The sequence below is a fragment of the Saccopteryx leptura genome, chromosome 1 (assembly GCF_036850995.1).
Source record: "Saccopteryx leptura isolate mSacLep1 chromosome 1, mSacLep1_pri_phased_curated, whole genome shotgun sequence".
Lineage (NCBI taxonomy): Eukaryota > Metazoa > Chordata > Mammalia > Chiroptera > Emballonuridae > Saccopteryx > Saccopteryx leptura.
The window spans coordinates 177,789,515-177,809,112 of record NC_089503.1 but is presented as its reverse complement, the minus strand read 5'-3'; the positions used below and the strand labels follow the sequence as shown (position 1 = coordinate 177,809,112).

The 19,598-nt window shown below is 40.6% G+C and overlaps 1 protein-coding gene across 3 annotated transcripts in view; it reads right to left on the bottom strand.

Moving 5' to 3' along the window:
- The window catches only part of SMYD3 (SET and MYND domain containing 3), a 740,343-nt gene extending 725,505 nt beyond the window's left edge, over positions 1-14,838 (bottom strand). For 2 of the 3 annotated variants that reach the window (XM_066381715.1, XM_066381725.1), the window contains exon 1: positions 14,607-14,838. In XM_066381715.1, coding sequence (XP_066237812.1) covers positions 14,607-14,770 — 164 coding nt within the window. In that variant the 5' untranslated portion in view covers positions 14,771-14,838. The remainder of the gene's footprint in view (positions 1-14,606) is intronic. The other variant, XM_066381734.1, reaches the window with a different exon arrangement.
- Between the last annotated feature and the right edge of the window lie 4,760 nt (positions 14,839-19,598).

Below are 19,598 nucleotides of genomic sequence, written 5' to 3'. Positions count from 1 at the left end.
CAGACACACTTGGAGGAGCAAGAACTGGATGACAATGTTAACTGAATTTCCAAACTAACATGTTTAACTCTTACATAAAATTAGGGAACTGATTGGTAAGAAGGAGCCTAAATTAAGGAAGCAAACATGGCACTGGGTACCGTGGAACCTCTAAATTCTGTTGAATTGCATTTACCACGAAAAGCATTCTGAAGAGGTTGGTCTCCGTTTGCCTGAAGAGCCGGCAATGGCTTCCCCTGCAGCATGTGCTTTGTGGAAGAATACCAACCCTCCTCAGAAACTGGCCTCACCACTTTTCAAGTGCTTCCGGGGCTATGATCAGACTCAAGTCCTGAAAGGACCCAAAAGATAAAACTAAAAAGTACAACTCATGAGCAGGGGCACTACAAACCAAAAAACTGTAAGACTTTGCCACCAAACACTTGGGAAACACATACAGGAAAGAATATTAAAAGTGCTAGAGCCTGACCAGGCAGTGGTGCAGTGGAGAGAGCATTGGACTGGGACACAGAGGACCCAGGTTCGAAACCTCAAGGTCACCAGCTTGAGTGTGAGCTCACCAGCTTGAGCGCCAGCTCTCCGGCTTGAGTGTGGAATCATTGACATGACCCCATGGTCGCTAACTTGAGCACTAGGTTGCTTGAGCAAGAGGTCACTCATTCTGCTGGAGCCTCCCAGTCAAGGCACATATGAGAAATCAATCACTGAACAACTAACGTGCCACAACGAAGATGTGATGCTTCTCATCTCTCTCCCTTCCTGGGGAGAAAGTGCTAGACTGTGGGATTAGGATGGAAGATAGTGCTGAATTAAACTTAATTTATTGATATAGGTGCACTAAACAGAGATTGTGGATTTCACAGCTTGGCTCAAGCCACTGGCAATGACACTGATGCTTTGTTTGGTTGGCTGACTGAAAACTGGACCTAAAGATGACCAATATGGAATGAAACTGAATTACTGAGGAAGAAGGCATCTGATGGATTAGCCAGATCAGAGTACTGAGTATCATACAAAAGACTACTTAACCACCCCTTAACAATGTCCTTGGGCGGATCCAGAAAACACTCCCCTCACCAAGCTATGAGAAACAAACTCATGAGAGAAACCCTGGCCTCCTTCAAGAGCTTTGTGGTGGCTATTTCCCAAAGACCGGAATAAAAGTGGTTAACTCCTGTCATCAAACTGGGCTTCCTGAATTTAGTGGGGGATGATGTAATCTCATGGTGGCAAGGACAAACCAAGTGGTAGCACTTAATCACCAAAGCCAAAGTGGAGTGAATGCCATAATGGCACCGAGCGGTAACCAGAAAGGGTTGAACTGCAGAGATCTTTGACTTGGCTAATGAATCACAGTGTCCCTAGAACTGAAATAGATGAGCAATCTACAAAAGTCTTACTTGATGAGTGTTAGCATGGAAGCTCTATGTCTGGTAACCGGAAGCATGAAATCACCGAAAAATAAAGACCTGTGACCATCTACCAATTCTCAGATTTGGGCCAATGAAAGACTTATGGTCAGGTTCCCTTGAAAAAAACTACCACAGAACCAAATATGGATACTGTAACTCTCCTTCCTAGTTTTCCCAAAAGAGATCTACTTTCATTTACAAAAATGACTTTAAACTGGGGAAGAGGACATAACCAAACTTTGGGGGCATTACTGGCCTTTGGTGCTGAACTGAAGTTAATTATTAACAACTCAAAATAGCATTTGTTCTAAATGCTCAGAAATAGCTTATGAAATTTGGGAGATTAATGGAGTTTGGGATCAGATTCATTTCATAGTGGGTCCAGTAGGTCCACAAATCCAACTTACGGTTCTTTTCTCCAGTTCTAAAATGCATAGTTAGAACAGACATCCTCAGCAACTGTCAGAATACCCTGTTTGCTTACCCACAGAGTAATGGCTATTACTGTATAAAAGTCCAAGTGAAAGCCACTATAACTGCCTTTACTCATCTAAACAGTAAACTAAAACCAATACTGCATTTATGAAGGTTAAATGAGGTGTGTATAGCTGAAAAGGGATGAACTGTGGTGGCTTCAGTAGCGTATCAAGATAGCCTCCAGTCATCAAGACAAGGTAAGAGAGAGCAGGAAACATGGCATGGGTTATTTTATAGCTGGTGCAGAAATGGCTTGTATAACCTGTAGCCCACACACCAACTGGCCAAAACAAGGGCACAGGGCCCCAATCATACTGCAAGGAGGCTGGGAAATGTAGTCCTCTTATATGCACCCTGAGGAAAATGACTAAAGTTTACTAAAGAATATTGTGATATCTCAGAAATACCAAGGAAACGTTGAATAACCCAACTTAAGCAAAGGCAGAGCAGAAAAATTGTGAGGTCTATCTACAGGAGATCTACCTCTCTGTGTTCAAATCCTATAACCAATGGACAGCCAGTGAACTGGCTCACATTCTAGCAAGAGGTTCACTCTTGATCTAATCACATGTCAGGTTAAAAAAAAGGCATACCTGCCAAGCATTTCAAAGGCTATCTTCATCCCAAGCAGCACACATCCCATTATACAATTTCAAATGAAACAAAATTTTAAAAAGACTTTCTAAAATTTTTTTTAAATCTGCAATTACAAAAATGATACAAGCTTATTTAGGAGGGAAACACAAAAATATCAAGTACAAAGGAATATCTCCCCACCCCCTCCCAGAAATCCCATTCTCCAGAAATAATCATATTAGAATTCTGGGACATTCCTCCAGATCTTTTCTATGTACTCATTTAAAATACATTGTTCTACAACTTTATTCACCCAACAATATTTATGAACTTCCATTTACATCTGTACAGAGAGATCCATTATGGTTTTTTTTCTTTTTTTTATTATTAAATTTAATGCAGTGACATTGATAAATCAGGGTACATATGTTGACAGAAAACATCTCCAGATTATTTTGACATTTGATTATGCTGCATACCCCTCACCCAAAGTCAAATTGTCTCCCGTCACATTCTATCTGATTTGCTTTGTGCCCCTCCCCTTCCCCCACCCCCTCTCCTTCTTTGCCCCATCCCCCCCCCACACCCACACCCCGACCCCCGGTTACCATCACACTCTTCCCCATGTCTCTGAGTCTCATTTTTATGTCCCATCTATGTATGGATTCATATAGTTCTTAGTTTTTTCTCATTTACTTATTTCACTCCGTATCATGTTATCAAGTTCATCCATGTTGTTGTAAAAGATCCGATGTCATCATTTCTTATGGATGAGTAGTATTCCACAGTATATATGTACCAAAGCTTTTTAATCCACTCGTCCTCTGACAGATACTTGGGCTGTTTCCAGATCTTCGCTATTGTGAACAATGCTGCCATAAACATGGGGGTGCATTTCTCCTTTCGGAGCAGGTCTATCCTATTCTTGGGGTACATTCCTAAAAGTGGGATAGCTGTGTCAAAAGGCAGTTCGACTTTCAATTTTTGGAGGAATCTCCATACTGTTTTCCACAGAAGCTACACCAGTCTGCATTCCCACCAGCAGTGCAGGAGGGTTCCCTTTTCTCCACATCCTCGCCAGCACTTATTCTGTGTTGTATTGTTGATGAGCGCCATTCTGACTGGTGTGAGGTGATATCTCATTGTGGTTTTAATTTGCATTTCTCTAATGATTAATGATGTTGAGCATTTTTTCATATGCCTAATGGCCATCTGTATGTCCTCTTTGGAGAAGTGTCTATTCATTTCTTTTTCCCATTTTTTGATTGGATTGTTTGTGTTCCTGGGGTTGAGATTTATAAGTTCTTTATAAAGTTTGATTATTAACCCCTTATCAGATGTATTGTCAAATATGTTCTCCCATTGTGTAGTTTGTCTTTTTATTCTGTTCTTATTGTCTTTAGCTGTGCAAAAGCTTTTTAGTTTGATATAGTCCCATTTGTTCATTCTGTCCTTTATTTCACTTGCCCGTGGAGGTAAATCAGCAAATATATTGCTCCGAGAGATATCGGAGAGATTACTGCCTATGTTTTCTTCTAAGATGCTTATGGTTTCACGCCTTACATTTAAATCTTTTATCCATTTTGAGTTTATTTTTGTGAATGGTGTAAGTTGGTGGTCTAGTTTCATTTTTTTGAAGGTAGCTGTCCAATTTTCCCAACACCATTTGTTAAAAAGACTGTCTTTACTTCATTGTATGCAGTTACCTCCTTTGTCAAATATCAATTGTCCATAAAGTGTTGGTTTATTTTTGGGTTCTCTGTTCTGTTCCATTGATCTATATGCCTGTTCTTAAGCCAGTACCAGGCTGTTTTGAGTACAGTAGCCTTGTAGTATAATATAATAGTACAGTAGCCTTTGATATCAGGAAGTGTGATACCTCCCACTTTATTCTTCTTTTTTAAAATTGCTGAGGCTATTCGTGTTCACTTTTGGTTCCATATAAATTTTTGGAATACATGATCTATATCTTTGAAGTATGTCATTGGTATTTTAACTGGTATTGCATTGAATTTATAGATTGCTTTGGGTAATATAGACATTTTAATGATGTTTATTCTTCCTAACCATGAGCACGGTATATGCTTCCACTTGTTTGTATCTTCCTTGATTTCTTTTATCAATGCTTTGTAATTTTCCGAGTACAAGTCTTTAGTCTCCTTGGTTAAATTTACTCCTAGATACTTTATTTTTTTGGTTGTAATAGTGAAGGGGATTGTTTCCTTAATTTCTCTTTCTGACTGCTCATTGTTGGCGTATAACAATGCCTCTGATTTCTCAGTATTAATTTTATATCCTGCCACTTTGCTGAATTCATTTATAAAGTCCAGTAGTTTTTTGACTGAGACTTTAGGGTTTTCTATATACAATATCATATCATCTGCAAATAATGATAGCTTTACCTCTTCTTTTCCAACATGAATGCCTTTTATTTCTTCTTCTTCTCTGATTGCTGTGGCAAGGACTTCCAGGACTGTGTTGAATAAGAGTGGTGAAAGGGGACACCCCTGCTTTGTTCCTGACCTTAAGAGGATTGCTTTTAATTTAAGCCCATTGAGTATGATTGTTGGCTGTGGGTTTGTCATAGATGGCCTTTATCATGTTGAGGTATGTTCTCTGTATTCCCACTTTGCTGAGAGTTTAGATCATGAATGGGTGCTGGATTTTATCAAATGCTTTTTCTACATCTATTGTAATTATTATGTGGTTTTTCTCCTTCCTTTTGTGATGATTCATATTGATTGATTTGCGAATATTGTACCAGCCTTGCCTCCCCAGAATAAATCCCACTTGATCATAGTGTATGATTTTTTCCATATATTGTTAAATCTGGTTTGCTAATATTTTGATGCGGATTTTAGCATCTATATTCATCAGGGATATTGGCCTATAATTTTCTTTCTTTGTGTTGTCTTTGCCTGGTTTTGGAATCAGAATTATGCTCACCTCATAAAAGGAGCTTGGAAGTCTTCCTTTCTCTTGAATTTTTTGAAATAGCTTGAGGATAGGAGTTAGTTCTTCTTTGAATATTCAGTAGAATTGACTTGTGAAGCCATCAGGCCCCAGACTTTTCTTTGTTGGGAGTTTTTGGTAACTGTTTCTATCTCATTTGGTGTAATAGTCTGTTTAGGTTTTCTGATTCTTCCAGATTGATTTTTGGAAGATTATATGTTGCAAGGAATTTGTCCATTTCATCTAAGTTGTGTAGTTTTTTTGGAATACAGTTCTTCATAGTATTTTCTTACAATATTTTGTATTTCTGTTGTGTCAGTTGTTATTTCTCCACTCTCATTCCTAATTTTATTTGAGTCCTCTCTCTTTTTTTCTTGGTGAGTCTAGTTAAAAGTTCCTCAATCTTGTTTACCTTTTCAGAGAACCAGTTCCTAGTTTCATTGATCCTCTGTATTGTTTCTTTAGCCTCTATGTCATTTATTTCTGCTCTGATCTTTATTATTTCCTTCCTTCTACTACATTTGGGCTTTACTTGCTGTTCTTTTTCTAGTTCTTCTAGATGCATGATTAAGTTGTTTATTTGAGCTTTTTCTAGTGTATTAAAGTGTGCCTGTAGTGCTATGAACTTTCCTCTCAGTACTGCTTTTGCTGTGTCCCATAGATTTTGAGTTGTTGTATGTTTGTTGACATTCGTTTCTAGGAATTTTTTTATTTCTTCTTTGATCTCATTCTTAATCCATTTGTTATTTAATAACCTGCTATTTAGTTTCCATGTGTTTGAGAATTTTTGAGCTTTTCTGTTGTGGTTCATTTCTAGTTTCATGCCATTGTGATCAGAGAAAGTGCTTGATATGATTTCAATTTTCTTAAATTTGTTGAGGCCACTTTTGTGCCCTAACATGTGGTCTATCCTAGAGAATGTACCATGAGCACTTGAAAAGAATGTATATTCTGCTGCTTTAGGGTGAAAGGTTCTGAAGATATCTATTAAATCGAGTTGATCTAGTGTGTCCTTTAAGTCTGCTGTTTCTTTGTTAATTTTCTTTCTTGAGGATCTGTGCAGTGATGTTAGTGGGGTATTGAAATCCCCTACTTTTACAGTATTGCTGTTGATCTCGCCCTTTATATCCATCAAAATCTGCTTTATATATTTAGGTGATCCTATATTAGGTGCATAGATATTTATAGTAGTTATATCTTCCTGTTGGATGACTCCCTTTATCATTATGTAGTGGCCTTCTTTATCTCTTACTATATCCTTTGTTTTAAAGTCCATTTTGTCTGATATAAGTATTGCTACCCCAGCTTTTTTTTCATTTCCATTTGCATTTAATGGTTTTTTCCATCCTTTTACCTTCAATCTATGTGCATCTTTTGTTTTAAGGTATGTCTCTTGTAGACAGCATATGTACAGGTTCTGTTTTCTTATCCATGCAGCTACTCTATGTCTTTTGATTGGATCATTTAATTCATTTACATTTAAAGTTATTATTGATATGTAGTTGTTTATTGCCATTTTATTCTTTAAAGCTGTATTCCTTTCTTGCTATATTCTTTTCCCACTTTGATCTGTTTACAACAGGCCCCTTAACATTTCCTGCAGCATTGGTTTGGTTGTAATGAATTCCTTGAGGGGTTTTTTGTCTAGGTAACTTTTTATTTCTCCTTCAATTTTAAGTGATAGCCTTGCTGGATAAAGTAGTCTTGGTTGTAGGTTCTTGTTCTGCATTACTTTGAATATTTCTTGCCATTCCCTTCTGGCCTCAAGTGTTTCTGTTGAGAAGTCAGATATCATCCTTATGGGGGCTCCCTTGTAGGTGATAGCTTTTTTTCTCTCTTGCAGCTTTTAATATTTTCTCTTTATCTCTTAACTTTGGTATTTTAATTATGATGTGTCTTGGTGTAGGTTTCTTTGGGTTTCTCTTTAATGGAGTTCTCTGTACTTCTTGAACTTGTGAGAGTTTCTCCTGCATTAATTTAGGGAAGTTTTCAGCTATGATATGATTGAACAAAGTCTCTATCCCTTGTTCTTTTTCTTCTTCTTCAGGAACCCCTATGATGCGGATGTTATTTCTCTTCATGTTGTCACAGAGCTCTCTAAGAGTTTCCTCAGACTTTCTGAGTCTCTTTTCTTTTTTCTTCTCTGCTTTCATGACTTCATTCAAGTTGTCCTCCAACACACTGATTTGATCTTCAGCTCTATCCATCCTGTTTTTAATTCCTTCCATTGTGGTCTTCATTTCTGATATGGTATTTGTCATCTCCGACTGAGTCTTTTTTAATATTTCAATATCCTTTTTTATACTTGCTATTTCTTTATTTAGGTGTTCGTAATGACTATCCATTGGTGTTCTAAGATCTCTAAGCATCCTTACAATCATTATTTTGAACTCCGCATCCAGAAGTTTGGTTATTTCCATATCACTCAGTTCATTTTCTGGATGTTTCTCTTGTGGTTTCATTTGGATTGCACTTTTTTGTCTTCTCATTATGTCTGTGTTTGGGTGTTTTGTTTGTAGAGCCGGTTGAGTCTAGTCTTGGTGTTGTCTGCCTCCAGTTTTCAGTTGTGTTATTTCTAGGTCTTCTTGGGTTGGCATCAGCTATTATTTGTAATCCACTTTTGATTTGAGTCGCTTTGAAGTCTTGATTTGTTTGTTTTCTTAACAGGTGATATTCTTGTTTACTGATCTCAGCAGGGGGCTTCCTTGAAACTGTATCCAGGAATGAGGTGGGTATAACCTGAGACTCTGAAGGCCTCTTCAGCCAATTAATTTCTCTGGGGGGCAGAGTGTTTTCTCAGCTTCAGTAGGGGGAGGGGTATCTCAGATATCCATGGAGACCTGAGTTACTGCCCCTCCTCCCCACTTCTTGTTTTCAGTTGTGTCTTGTTGTGCTGATTGGAACTGGAGAGATGTCTGGAGATCTGTGATCCAGAAACAATTTAGTCTTTTGTTTTGTGGAAGGGTCAGTCCCTCTCCCAGCTATGGCCGCCTCCAGCACTGGATGAGTCAGCTTTTAAGGTCGTCCTCTGCATTCCTCTGCCCCTCACCATCTGTCCCTCTCTCTCCCCTTTCCACTTGGAAGATAAGCCCATTTTTTCAACACACCTTGCCCCCTGGTCACCAGGCAAGTGGCTGTGAGCAGTATTTTCTGCTCTTTACCCTGGAGTGAGAGCCCCTCTGGGCTCTCAGCCTTACTCCCCCTCTCCCTTCCTGTAAGCTGGGGAGATTCAGGCACTCCCTACCAGGTTTGTTGAGGCTCCTTCTTTGCTCCTTGGTTTTTGAGAGCTGTTCTTGTAGTCCAGAGTTGGTTTTTCACGTTGATTGTTTCTCAATTGATTTGTATTCCAGTTTGGTGGTGAGACCTGGGATTCTGTGCGTCTGCCTACTCTGCTGCCATCTTCAGGTCAGGGCCCATTATAGTTTTAACAGCTAGATGGTATCCTATAATGTGGCCGCACCATAATTTAACCAGTCATCTTTTAATGGACATTAAAATTCTCCTCTTTTTTTAAATTACCAAAAGGCTGTGTTAACTATCCCTGCGCAAACACTGTTACTTGTATTTCCATCAGAATCCCAAAAGGAGAATCAGGAAAACAGTGCTCATGTTTGATAGGTACTAACACTGCCCTCCCAAGGAGCAGTACCAATTTAGACTCCTACAGCAAGTGGAGCATGCTCTCTGGTCCATACTGATGCTTATGAAGCACAATAGATGCTTTTTTAGCATTACAAGAACTAAGTGAAGTAGTACACAAGGTAAGGCACAGAATATCTCAGTCTCTTTCAGTTAACATTCAAACATTTAAGTTTAACTCTTAACTAGAGATGGTTTAAATAGTTGCTTTCAGGTAAAGTTTTCCAAATAGAGTTTATGGGACATCCTCATGGTGGGAAGACAACCTTGGATCTTGGGTGTCTCTGTGAATCCACTGGTCTCTGCTACAAGGAGGTAAGTAGGTGCCATGGCTGGACTGGTATCATCCCATCTTCATGCTGGCTCCAATCTCTGGTACTTATGTTCCTGACCTTTAGTCTAGAGTCACACAGTCCTTTGTCATGATGCCTGCTATTCCACCAGATAGTTAAGCTCCTCCACATCCCTCACAATGGTGTAAAAGCATTTTGGAATCCCCCACTACCAGAGACTCATCTATCTATCCCAGGGGTCAGGTACCCTTTTGGCTGAGAGAGCCATGAACGCCACATATTTTTAAATGAAATTCTGTAAGACCATACAATGACCCGTGTACATTAATCATTATCCAATAAAAATTTGGTTTGTCCTGGAGGACAGCTGTGATTGGCTCTAGCCACCTGCAACCATGAACATGAGCAGTAGGAAATGAATGGATTGTAATACACGAGAATGTTTTATATTTTTAACGTTATTTTTTTTTATTAAAGATTTGTCTGTGAGCCAGATGCAGCCATCAAAAGAGCCACATCTGGCCTGACCTGTGGTGGCGCAGTGGATAAAGCATCAACCTGGAAATGCTGAGGTTGCCGGTTCAAAACCCTGGGCTTGCCTGGTCAAGGCACATATGGAAGTTGATGCTTCCTGCTCCTCCCCCCTTCTCTCTCTCTCTCTCTCTCTTTCTCACTCTCTCTCCCCTCTCTATAATAAATAAATTAAAAAAAAAAAAAAAGAGCCACATCTGGCTTTCGAGCCATAGGTTCCCGACCCCTGATCTATCCTCTTCCTTCTACCACTGCTGTGCTATAGCATTCAATGTTGGCACAGCACTAACCTACATAGCCATCTCCTCTCAAGATTCTAAATAAGGAGCAGCGCTAAAGTCCTCTTCTTTTGACTGTCTGCTCAGCTCATTTCACATGCTCACCTCAACCTCAGAACTTTGGCCAGACAGAGCAGGCCAGAACATACATTTCTCATAGTCTGTTCCCCTACCTCTGTCTCCTTCCTTCCTACAATTCACCAGGGTTAAGAAAGATGGACTTAACACTTCCAATTCATCCTCTTTCCTCCGGGGAGGCACTAAGCCTCACGTTCAGGCTTAATGATGGAAAAAAATATCCTCTTTATCCTACAGAAGAAACTATTAGAGTTCACCAGAAGAAGTTCTTGATATGGAAACTGCAGGCAATTTGGAAGTTTAGAAAACAAAAAACAAATTTACAGCGTCTTAAAAGTCCCCAAAACATTATCCCTTTACAACTTGAACACTTAGGGTCTCCTGTGTTCTAGACCTCAGGCAGGGATATAAGAATACCAGACTTAGGTCACTACCTTGGGTAGAGAGGAGACCTACAACCAAAATAATTACAATGGAATTTTATGTGCTATATTTACCAAAATAACCAGATAGCACAAATAACCCCTCTGTCAATCTTTTGAGTTCCTTTGAACTAAAAATGGATTAAGTTATTTCTAGTAATGATTTGTCACTTAATCTTTCCCTAATTTTATATTTCATTTTCTTTTCCACTCACATGAAAAACAAGAAGCCAATCCTTATTAACAGAAAAAGAAAAAAAAAAAGGCAAGAAAAGCCATGAAGCAAGTTTGAATTTCTCTTTAATAAAAATAAATATGCAAGAACTACGGCATGATCAAAACAACCCAAGGCCAAAGGAAATGAGGTAGAATCTGATGGCAATAAATCGTTTGGAAAGCAATGAAGTAATTATAATAAACACCTGTTCTTTTATATTATATATTTGGTTCCCCCCTTACCCCCACCATGGAACTGCTGTTAACTTTTACAAATATTGTCGTTCCATTTCTTAATTCAAATGGAAAACAGCAGAAGGGCAAGACTAGCTAGAGGGAAATCCTGCTACACGTTCATACTACAAACTAATTGCATACTATGTGCTAGGCATTGAGGCTACAAAAATTACAACATATATCTCTGTTCTCAACAACTTCAAAACTGATGATATATAAAGAAACAAATTTTACTTACAAGGTGATAAGGAACACAGAAAGTGGATCCCACTGTGATGCCGGTGGCAGAGGCCAGGCAGGTTCACATTGGATTTGGGCAGACAGTAGTGGAACTGCAGAGCCAGAAAGCGTTGGCCATACCTGTTTATTAGATTCTCGCCCTGGTGTGCAAGCAAATAGGCAGGGAGAAACCACTTCTCAGGGTGTCAGGCCAGGGATCAGGGAAACGACAGTGGTGAGCTAGCAACCTGAGAAAATCTCCCTGAGGGAAGGTACCCTTAGCCTTATATAGGCTATACACACGTGTCTCTGCCACATGCTCACACACTAATCATGCAAAGTGCAAGGGAGCAAGCCTAACACAGCTCTTTTCCCAACACTCATAATGACAGATTTTCAGTAATAGAAAACTGTATAAAACAACGCATTAAAGCTTGGTTTCTCTAACACTATTTTCAGGCTGCAGTGATTCTCAACAAAGCATTTCAGAAACACAACTGCTGTAGAGGAAGGGTTCAATGGAACACCTACTGCCACAGCACAGTTGAATTATAGCTTAGCAATACAAAAAAAAAGTGCAAAAGCAAACCAAAACCAAAGAAGTACAAATAAATTTTGTGTGTAAAGCACTAAATAAAGAAGTGTCAGTATAAATTTCCCATGTTTGTTTTTCTTTTCCTTCTTTTTTCTTTTTCTTTTTTTCTTTTTGAGAGGAGAGGAGATAGAGAGACAGATTCCTGCATGTGCCCCAACCCAGATCCATCTGGCAACCCTGTCTGGAGCTGATGCTCAAATCAACTGAGCTATCTTCAGTGCCTGAGACAGACACTTGAACCAATTGAGCCACTGGCTGCGGGAGGGGAAGAGGGAGAGAAGGGGGAGAGGGGGAAGCAGATGGTCGCTTCTCATGTGTGACCTGACTGGAATGGAACCCCAGACATCCACATGCCAGGCCGGCACTCTATCCTCTGAGCCAACCGACCAGGATCTGTTTTAGTTTGTTTTGTTTGGGTGCTTGGTATTAATATATATCCCTTCTCCTATATTTATGTTTGATGATTTTCCTACCATGTAATATCTGTGGGAAGTAGAGCCTGTTTCCTTTCTTACAAGGCCAAATACCTTCTCAACTTCCCTTGCAGTTCCGATGCAGGCAGTGATCTAAACTCAACCAATCCAAGACACCCACTGAGGATGCTGAGTCAGAAGCTAGTATCACAAAGAAATACGGTTGAGTAAGCAACTTTCCAACAATAACTAGTTTCACAAGCAGCAGCAGAGGCAGTGGCAGCGAGAAGCAGCTGCTGGGGTCTAATGACATGGGTGTTGGTGATACATGCTGCAGAACCCAGTGCTAACAGACAGCATCAGAAATGACATACTCCCCAAGTCCCAACCTCACCTACTTCTAAAGCACAATTCTGACTGTGGAACTTTCCTTGGTTCCTGCCCATTTCCAGAGTCGTGTTTCCTCCGGACTTTAAAGCAATGGTAAGAATTCTTCAGTATTCGTCTATGAAATTCCTTTTTTTTTTCTTTTTTTTTCTTAAATCATAACAGTTCTTGCAAATTAAAAAAAGATGAGTAATAGAAGTAATAAAATAATGTGGTAAATCGAGAAGCATCCTGCCCTGGCTGGGTAGTTCACTATCGTCCCCATATGCCAAGGTTGTAGGTTCGATCCCAGTCAGGGCACATATAAAAATCAACCAATGAATCAATGGAACAACAGATCAATGTGTCTGTCTCTCTCTCTCTCTCTAAAAGTCAATCAATAATTTTTTAAATGCATCCCACCTACAAACAGCTTGATTTGTGTAGTCGATTTTGGAAAACGGATGATTCCACCAGTCATATGATTCAAGTCCAGCTCTGATAATTCATTGAATAATTTGTCATCAAGTATTCATTCCAAAACTCTTCTATTCCAACTACTAAGTAACTTAGTAGCCTGATTTTTATCTACAAGATGACCCACATATTCCACAATTATTGTCATAGGATTTAAGAAACAGTAAGTCTCTACTTTGGATTACATTCAAACTGTAGATACACCCCCAAAGGATTTAACAAGATAAAGAGCCCAACTTGCTCTAATTTGCCTGAATGAGAATCAAAGATCTATGACTTTCGATTGTCAGAACCTTCAGCCAAAAGTCAAGTCCTGAAAAGAATGAATGGTCTTCAACCACAAAGTTTACAAAAATTTCAAAGCTTTCTCTCAAATTTTTTGTTGTTGCTGTTAACAGTTACTTCAGGAAACAACAGATAAAAATATTATTTGGTAACTTTAGAGTACAAAATTAAATAAATTCCTCAATTATGAATCCAATAAGGACACAGTAAGATTAATGGTCAAGCTTTGCACTTACTTTCATTCACCCAAATACCAGGCTAAATGGGTCTGGAAGAGCAGTGATGGAAAAAAAATCATCGGAGCTTTTCTCAATAACATTTGTTGCTTGAACACATATTTCAATAAATTGCTTGCGCATAACACTTTGCATTGGCCCAGTACTTCCAGGCTTATAAAACACGAATTCTCACATCTAGGTTAGATTTGCCTGCACAGCGTTTAAACGCAAAGCACACCACGGAGCCTTACTAACTCAGGCTCCCACGGCACAGTATATTGCATGTCTATTTCAGTACTTGATACACTGTAGTTGTGTTTCCAGTTTAAGGACTCTCCAGAATATCCCAATCATCTTCAGGCAAAAAAGAACAGGAACCATAGAAAGTGTCTCCCTAAAACTAAGATTCTTCCACCTCCTGCAAGCCTGGTGGTGCTCTCCTGCCGGAGCATCAGCTGTGAGCCTGATTTATACCACCCTACTCCCACTGACCTCCTCCCCCGCCAACTGCGATTTCCACAGCCACATTAATGAAGCCTGTCCCACAGGACAGACTTCTTGTTCCCCAGCGAGATTACCCCCCGGCCCAATGCTTCCCCTTAAGTCTGCTCCACCAGCTCTCCCCAATTCCTACCGCAGTCCTGGGGGTGGTGGATGTCAGTGAGTCCATCTCGGCTCTGCAGAGCTGCAGGGACAGAGCCTGGGACGGACAACCCCTTACACACATCCCGCACGGCAGCCCGGGGTGGCCCGGCGGAGTCCGTCAGCCGCGACGCGCCTCCAGGAACCGCATGAGAGGAAGAGTGCAGGGCTGCGCACCTCGGCAGCATCGCCGGGCCCCGCTGCAGCCCCGGCCGGGCACGGTCCCGGGGCGGGCTGTGTTCCGGACCGCACTGATGGGACTAGGACGCTCCGTACGTACCCGAGGAGACAGCGGTCGCAGACGACTCCACGACTCCCCTTGCATACCGTGTATGCCAAGGGATCAGAACGGAAGAGCAGCTCTCCCGGCCGCAGAGGCGCCACAGCGCGCAGCCCGTTTCCCCTGTCGGTGGTGCTGAACTTTTCCACCTTCAGCGGCTCCATCCTGCCGCAGCTCCGAACCTCAGAAGGCAGCCGCGACCCGCAGCTAGCTTCTCGCGGGCCGCCGGGAGCCGCGCGCCTACGTCCTGAGCGCACACGTACGCCGAGGGGCGGGGCGGGAAAGGCCTCTGAGCATGCTCAGACGGGGTCCGGAGGCGAACCCTGCGGCGCGGGCTGAGCGGGACTCAGGCGCGCCCTCCCGGCTCGCTGAGCTGCCGGAGTCCTAAGCGAATGCACGAGCAAAGGCGGCATTTTTTTTTCCCTCCAATATTGTACAATTATAATACAAACGGGAAGTTGAGAAAGCAACGCGATAAACACCTTTGTTCCCTCCACGTACATCAGACAATTTTGGATATTTTTTCACCTCTGCTCATTCTTGCTCCGTTTGTAGGCATATATGTGCATTGTTGTTGAATCACTTAAAAGTAAATTGTATTGTGGAATCATTTAAAAGTAAGTTGAAGACATCATAAAGTTTCATAACTGTTACTTTACAATATAATATTTAATAATTAAATACTATAGCATGTATTCCCTCAGAATAAGAACAGTGTCCTATAAAACTACAAAATCATTCACAAGAAAAAGTTAATCTAGAATGGCAAGCGAAAACCATATTCACTTTAACATTGGCTTTTGTAACTTTTTTTAAAGAAAAAAATAGGATCTAATCAAAGGTCCATTTTCTTTTTCATGACAATGACCTTTTTTTCTTTTTGACATTGACTCTTTTTTGTTGTTTTAAGAGAGACAGAGGGACAGACAGAAAGGGAAAGAAGGCCCTGGCCGGTTGGCTCAGTAGTAGAACGTCGGCCTGGCATGCAGGAGTCCCCGGTTCAATTCCGGCCAGGGCACACAGGAGAAGCGCCCATCTGCTTCTCCACCCCTCCCCCTCTCCTTCCTCTCTGTCTCTCCCTTCCCCTCCCGCAGCCAAGGCTCCATTGGAGCAAAGTTGGCCCCGGCGCTGAGGATGGTTATGTGGCCTCTGCCTCAGGCACTAGAATGGCTCTGGTTGCAACAGAGCGACCCCCCAGATGGGCAGAGCATCGCCCTCTGGTGGGCGTGCCAGGTGGATCCTGGTTGGGCGCATGCGGGAGTCTGTCTGACTGCCTCCCCATTTCCAACTTCAGAAAAATACAAAATAAAAAAGAAAGAAAAAAAAAGGGAAAGAAATGAGAAGCATCAGTTCTTCGATTAGGCACCTTAGTTGTTCATTGATTGCTTTCTCATACGTGCCCTGATGGGTGGGGGAGCTCCAGCGGAGCCCTTGGTCCAGCAACCTTGGTCTCAAGCCAGCAACCACAGGGTTTCAAACCTGGGTCCTCAGCATCGCAGGCCAACACTCTACCCACTGCACGACTGCCTGGTTGGATGATGTTTAAGAGTCCAAACTACGAGTCTACATTCTGTTTGTCTGGCTGTTTTTTTCTCAGTATCATTTAACTTGTTCCTCTATTCCCTGTATTTCCTATAAAATAAAGGCTAGCTCCAGACATCAGAGTTCGGAGGCTTGATTTGATCCAAGTGTATTTTTAGCAGAAACACATTGCAAATTATATTGTTCACTTCATGTTTCATCACATTGACCTTGAATGTGCCTAATGTCCCACTATTAATAAAACTAAATTTGGTTAATTGGTTAAAGTGATGGCTGCTAGAACTCTTCCTTATAAAGATACATTTTGCCTTTGCAATTAAGTTAAATACTCTGTGAGGGGATACTCTGGCACTATCCTGATTCCCACAACCAAGAGAGGCAGACTTCTGACACTTCCTGTAGTCTAGAAGTGGCTGTAGTATAATGAAAAGAGCAGTTGATGAGGTTTCAAAGATATTGTTCAGGGGCCCAGTTCTGCCATATGACCTTCGGTAACTTTTCCAAACCCGTTTATTAACTTAATGATGATAATGATACCTTTCAGAGTAATAGGAAAAATATCCCATGCAAGTATTTTGAAAAATCTTCAAAGCCCCACACAGATGTAAGGAAACATTATTCTAAGCTTAATTTTAAACTTTTAAGTCTGTAAGTATAGTGTAATGCCTGCATACAGTATTCTACCAGCTCTACCAGTAAAATCATCTCATACCAGTGCAGCATGATGCACAGAAGGAACTCAAAGATTGTTTACTGAACTAAACAAAGTATCCTGAAGAGTTCCAGAGAACCAGGGGCTAATTCTATAATAGAATATTCCTAATTACTAAAGAATATAAGAGTTCTCAGGAAAGACATTATGCTGGACTCCATACTAAGAGATGGGATGAACTAGTCTTTCCTATTCTGGGATGTAGTTCCACCGAGCCAGACATGATTCATTTCCCCAAATGTATGCCTTGTTCCCCCTGACCCTGACCCGGAAAGCCAGCTGCCCCAAATGTTCGTGTAATTCCCTTCAGTCTTTCTTCTAGACTGTATGTATATATCCCCCCCCCCATTTTCCACTGGTTGGTGGTGTGCTATCTCCCACATGGAAATAAAAGCAATATTCCAGAAAATGATGGGATAAAAAGAGTCCTACACCTCAGATTGATCACCTGACTGTACATTTCTATGAAAGACACTTATTTAAAACACTCTAGATTTGGTCTGTGTTTATGGTATTTATTTAATTTTTCAAATTTGTTGTGATTTTTTTTCTCTGTAGAAACTAATAAAATTGTTGTCATATGAAGAAGTGATCAGAATATACAGCAAAAAAAAAATGTAAGGGAAACAAAGTATCACAGAGCCCTTTACATTTACATTATATATTACAGTTAATAATAAATGTTATTTTTCTGGATTTTGTGATATTTATGGTAGTATGAACTTTAAAATTTTTTTAATTTGTTGTAATTTGTGTGTGTGTGTGTGTGTGTGTGTGTGTGTGTGTGTGTGACAGAGACAGAGAGGGACAGACAGACAGGAAAGGAGAGAGATGAGAAGCATCAATTCTTCATTGCAGCACCTTAGTTCTTCATTGACTGCTTTCTCATATGTGCCTTCACCGGGGGCTACAGCAGGCCAAGTGGCCCCTTGCTCAAGCCAGCGACCTTGGGTTCAAGCTGATGAGCTTTGCTCAAACCAGATGAGCCCGCGCTCAAGCTGGCGATTTTGGGGCCTCAAACCTGGGTCGCCCGCTTCCCAGTCCGACGCTCTATCCACTGTGCCACTGTCTGGTCAGGCTGTTGTGATTTCTTAACTCTTGTAAAATGGGCATTTAAGAATTCTGGGATCCTGACGAGGCGTTGGATAGAGCGTCGGATTGGGATGCCAGGACCCAGGTTTGAGACCCCAAGCAAGGGGATACTTGGTCTGCTGAAGGCCCGCGGTCAAGGCACATATGAGAAAGCAATCAATGAACAACTAAGGTGTCGCAATGCTCAACGAAAAACTAACGATTTCTGCTTCTCATCTCTCCGTCCCTGTCTGTCTGTCCCTGTCTGTCCCTCTGTCTCTGAAAAAAAAAAAAAAAAAAAAAAAAAAAAAGAATTCTAGGAAGCAGAATTCTTAAATGATAAATCACAAGCATCAAGTCCCAGATTTCCTATATAAAGACTACTCAGAAACTATAAAAATGACTGACTTAAAGTTGCCTAGAAGGGACCACATTACTGTTTAGATTTATTATAAAAACAGATTCACAGAACCCCAGAATTTCTAGGCTTTCTGTCCTATCCTGCACTCAACAAATTTTAGGGAGGTTTCTTTTGTATGAAAACCATAGAAAAAATTTATTTTAAAGAGAATTGCCTGGAGGATGTTATGGGAGTTCATGCTATATGGAATAGAGGTTTCTGTATCGTAAGTATTATGGAAATCCTGGGTAGGATCCTGAAACTCACCATCTTTCTCCAAGTTTTGGTGAAGATTTGATGTTTCCAGTGAAAATCCCTACTAATTGGTTTTAATAAAGGTAGCTTTCACCAAGAATCTAAGTTGAATTTTAAAAATACATAGAAATCTATGCTTTCTCGGCCTTTTTGTTCCATTACTTTTTTTTTTTTAGAAAATTATATAAATTTAATGGGATGACAGTGATCATTTTTCATTACTTTTATATCTGTGCTTTTAATGAGCAGATTAAAAAGAAAAAAATAAGAACATAGAATGTTGTGCTGAATTTCCCATAAACCCTAATTGAAAGTTTAACACACTATTTTATTAGCAAGAGCTAAATTAAGTAGTAGCTGTAAATGTTTAATACAGAATACCCAGCATTTTCAGTAATAAACCAAATGAAATTTAATCAAGAATTACTGCATTATTTTAAAAGTCTATTATATGTCTCATCAGGTAACTAAAATTGCTATTTCAAGTCTTAAGAATGTTGCAAATAATATACTGACAGGGTCTGGAAAAAAAACACTTCCTTTTTTTATTAACCCAATGGTCCAGGCTGGTGGCTTGGAGGTCACTAACCACTGTCATTGCTTCAGGAGTGAATGTGTAATTTTTAATAAATTCAGAATAGTTTCTATGGTAATGTAGGAATAGTTTCTATTGATGACTGCCATTAAGATAGTATTTATATTAGGATTCTTGGTTGAAAGTGATAGAGGCCCTGGACAGTTGGCTCAGTGGTAAAGTGTCAAACCAGGGTGTGGAAGTCTTGGGTTCAAATCTGGTCAAGACACACAAAAGTGACCATCTGCTTCTCTCCTCTCCCTCCCTATCTCTTTCTGTCACTCTCTCTTCCCCTCCTGTAACTATAGCTCAATTGATTCAAGCAGGTAGGCTCCAGGCACTAAGGATGGCTCTGTAGAGCCTCCACCTCAGGCACTAAAAATAGCTCAGTTGCAAGCATCAGCCCCAGATGGGCAGAGCATGGACCCCAGATGAGGG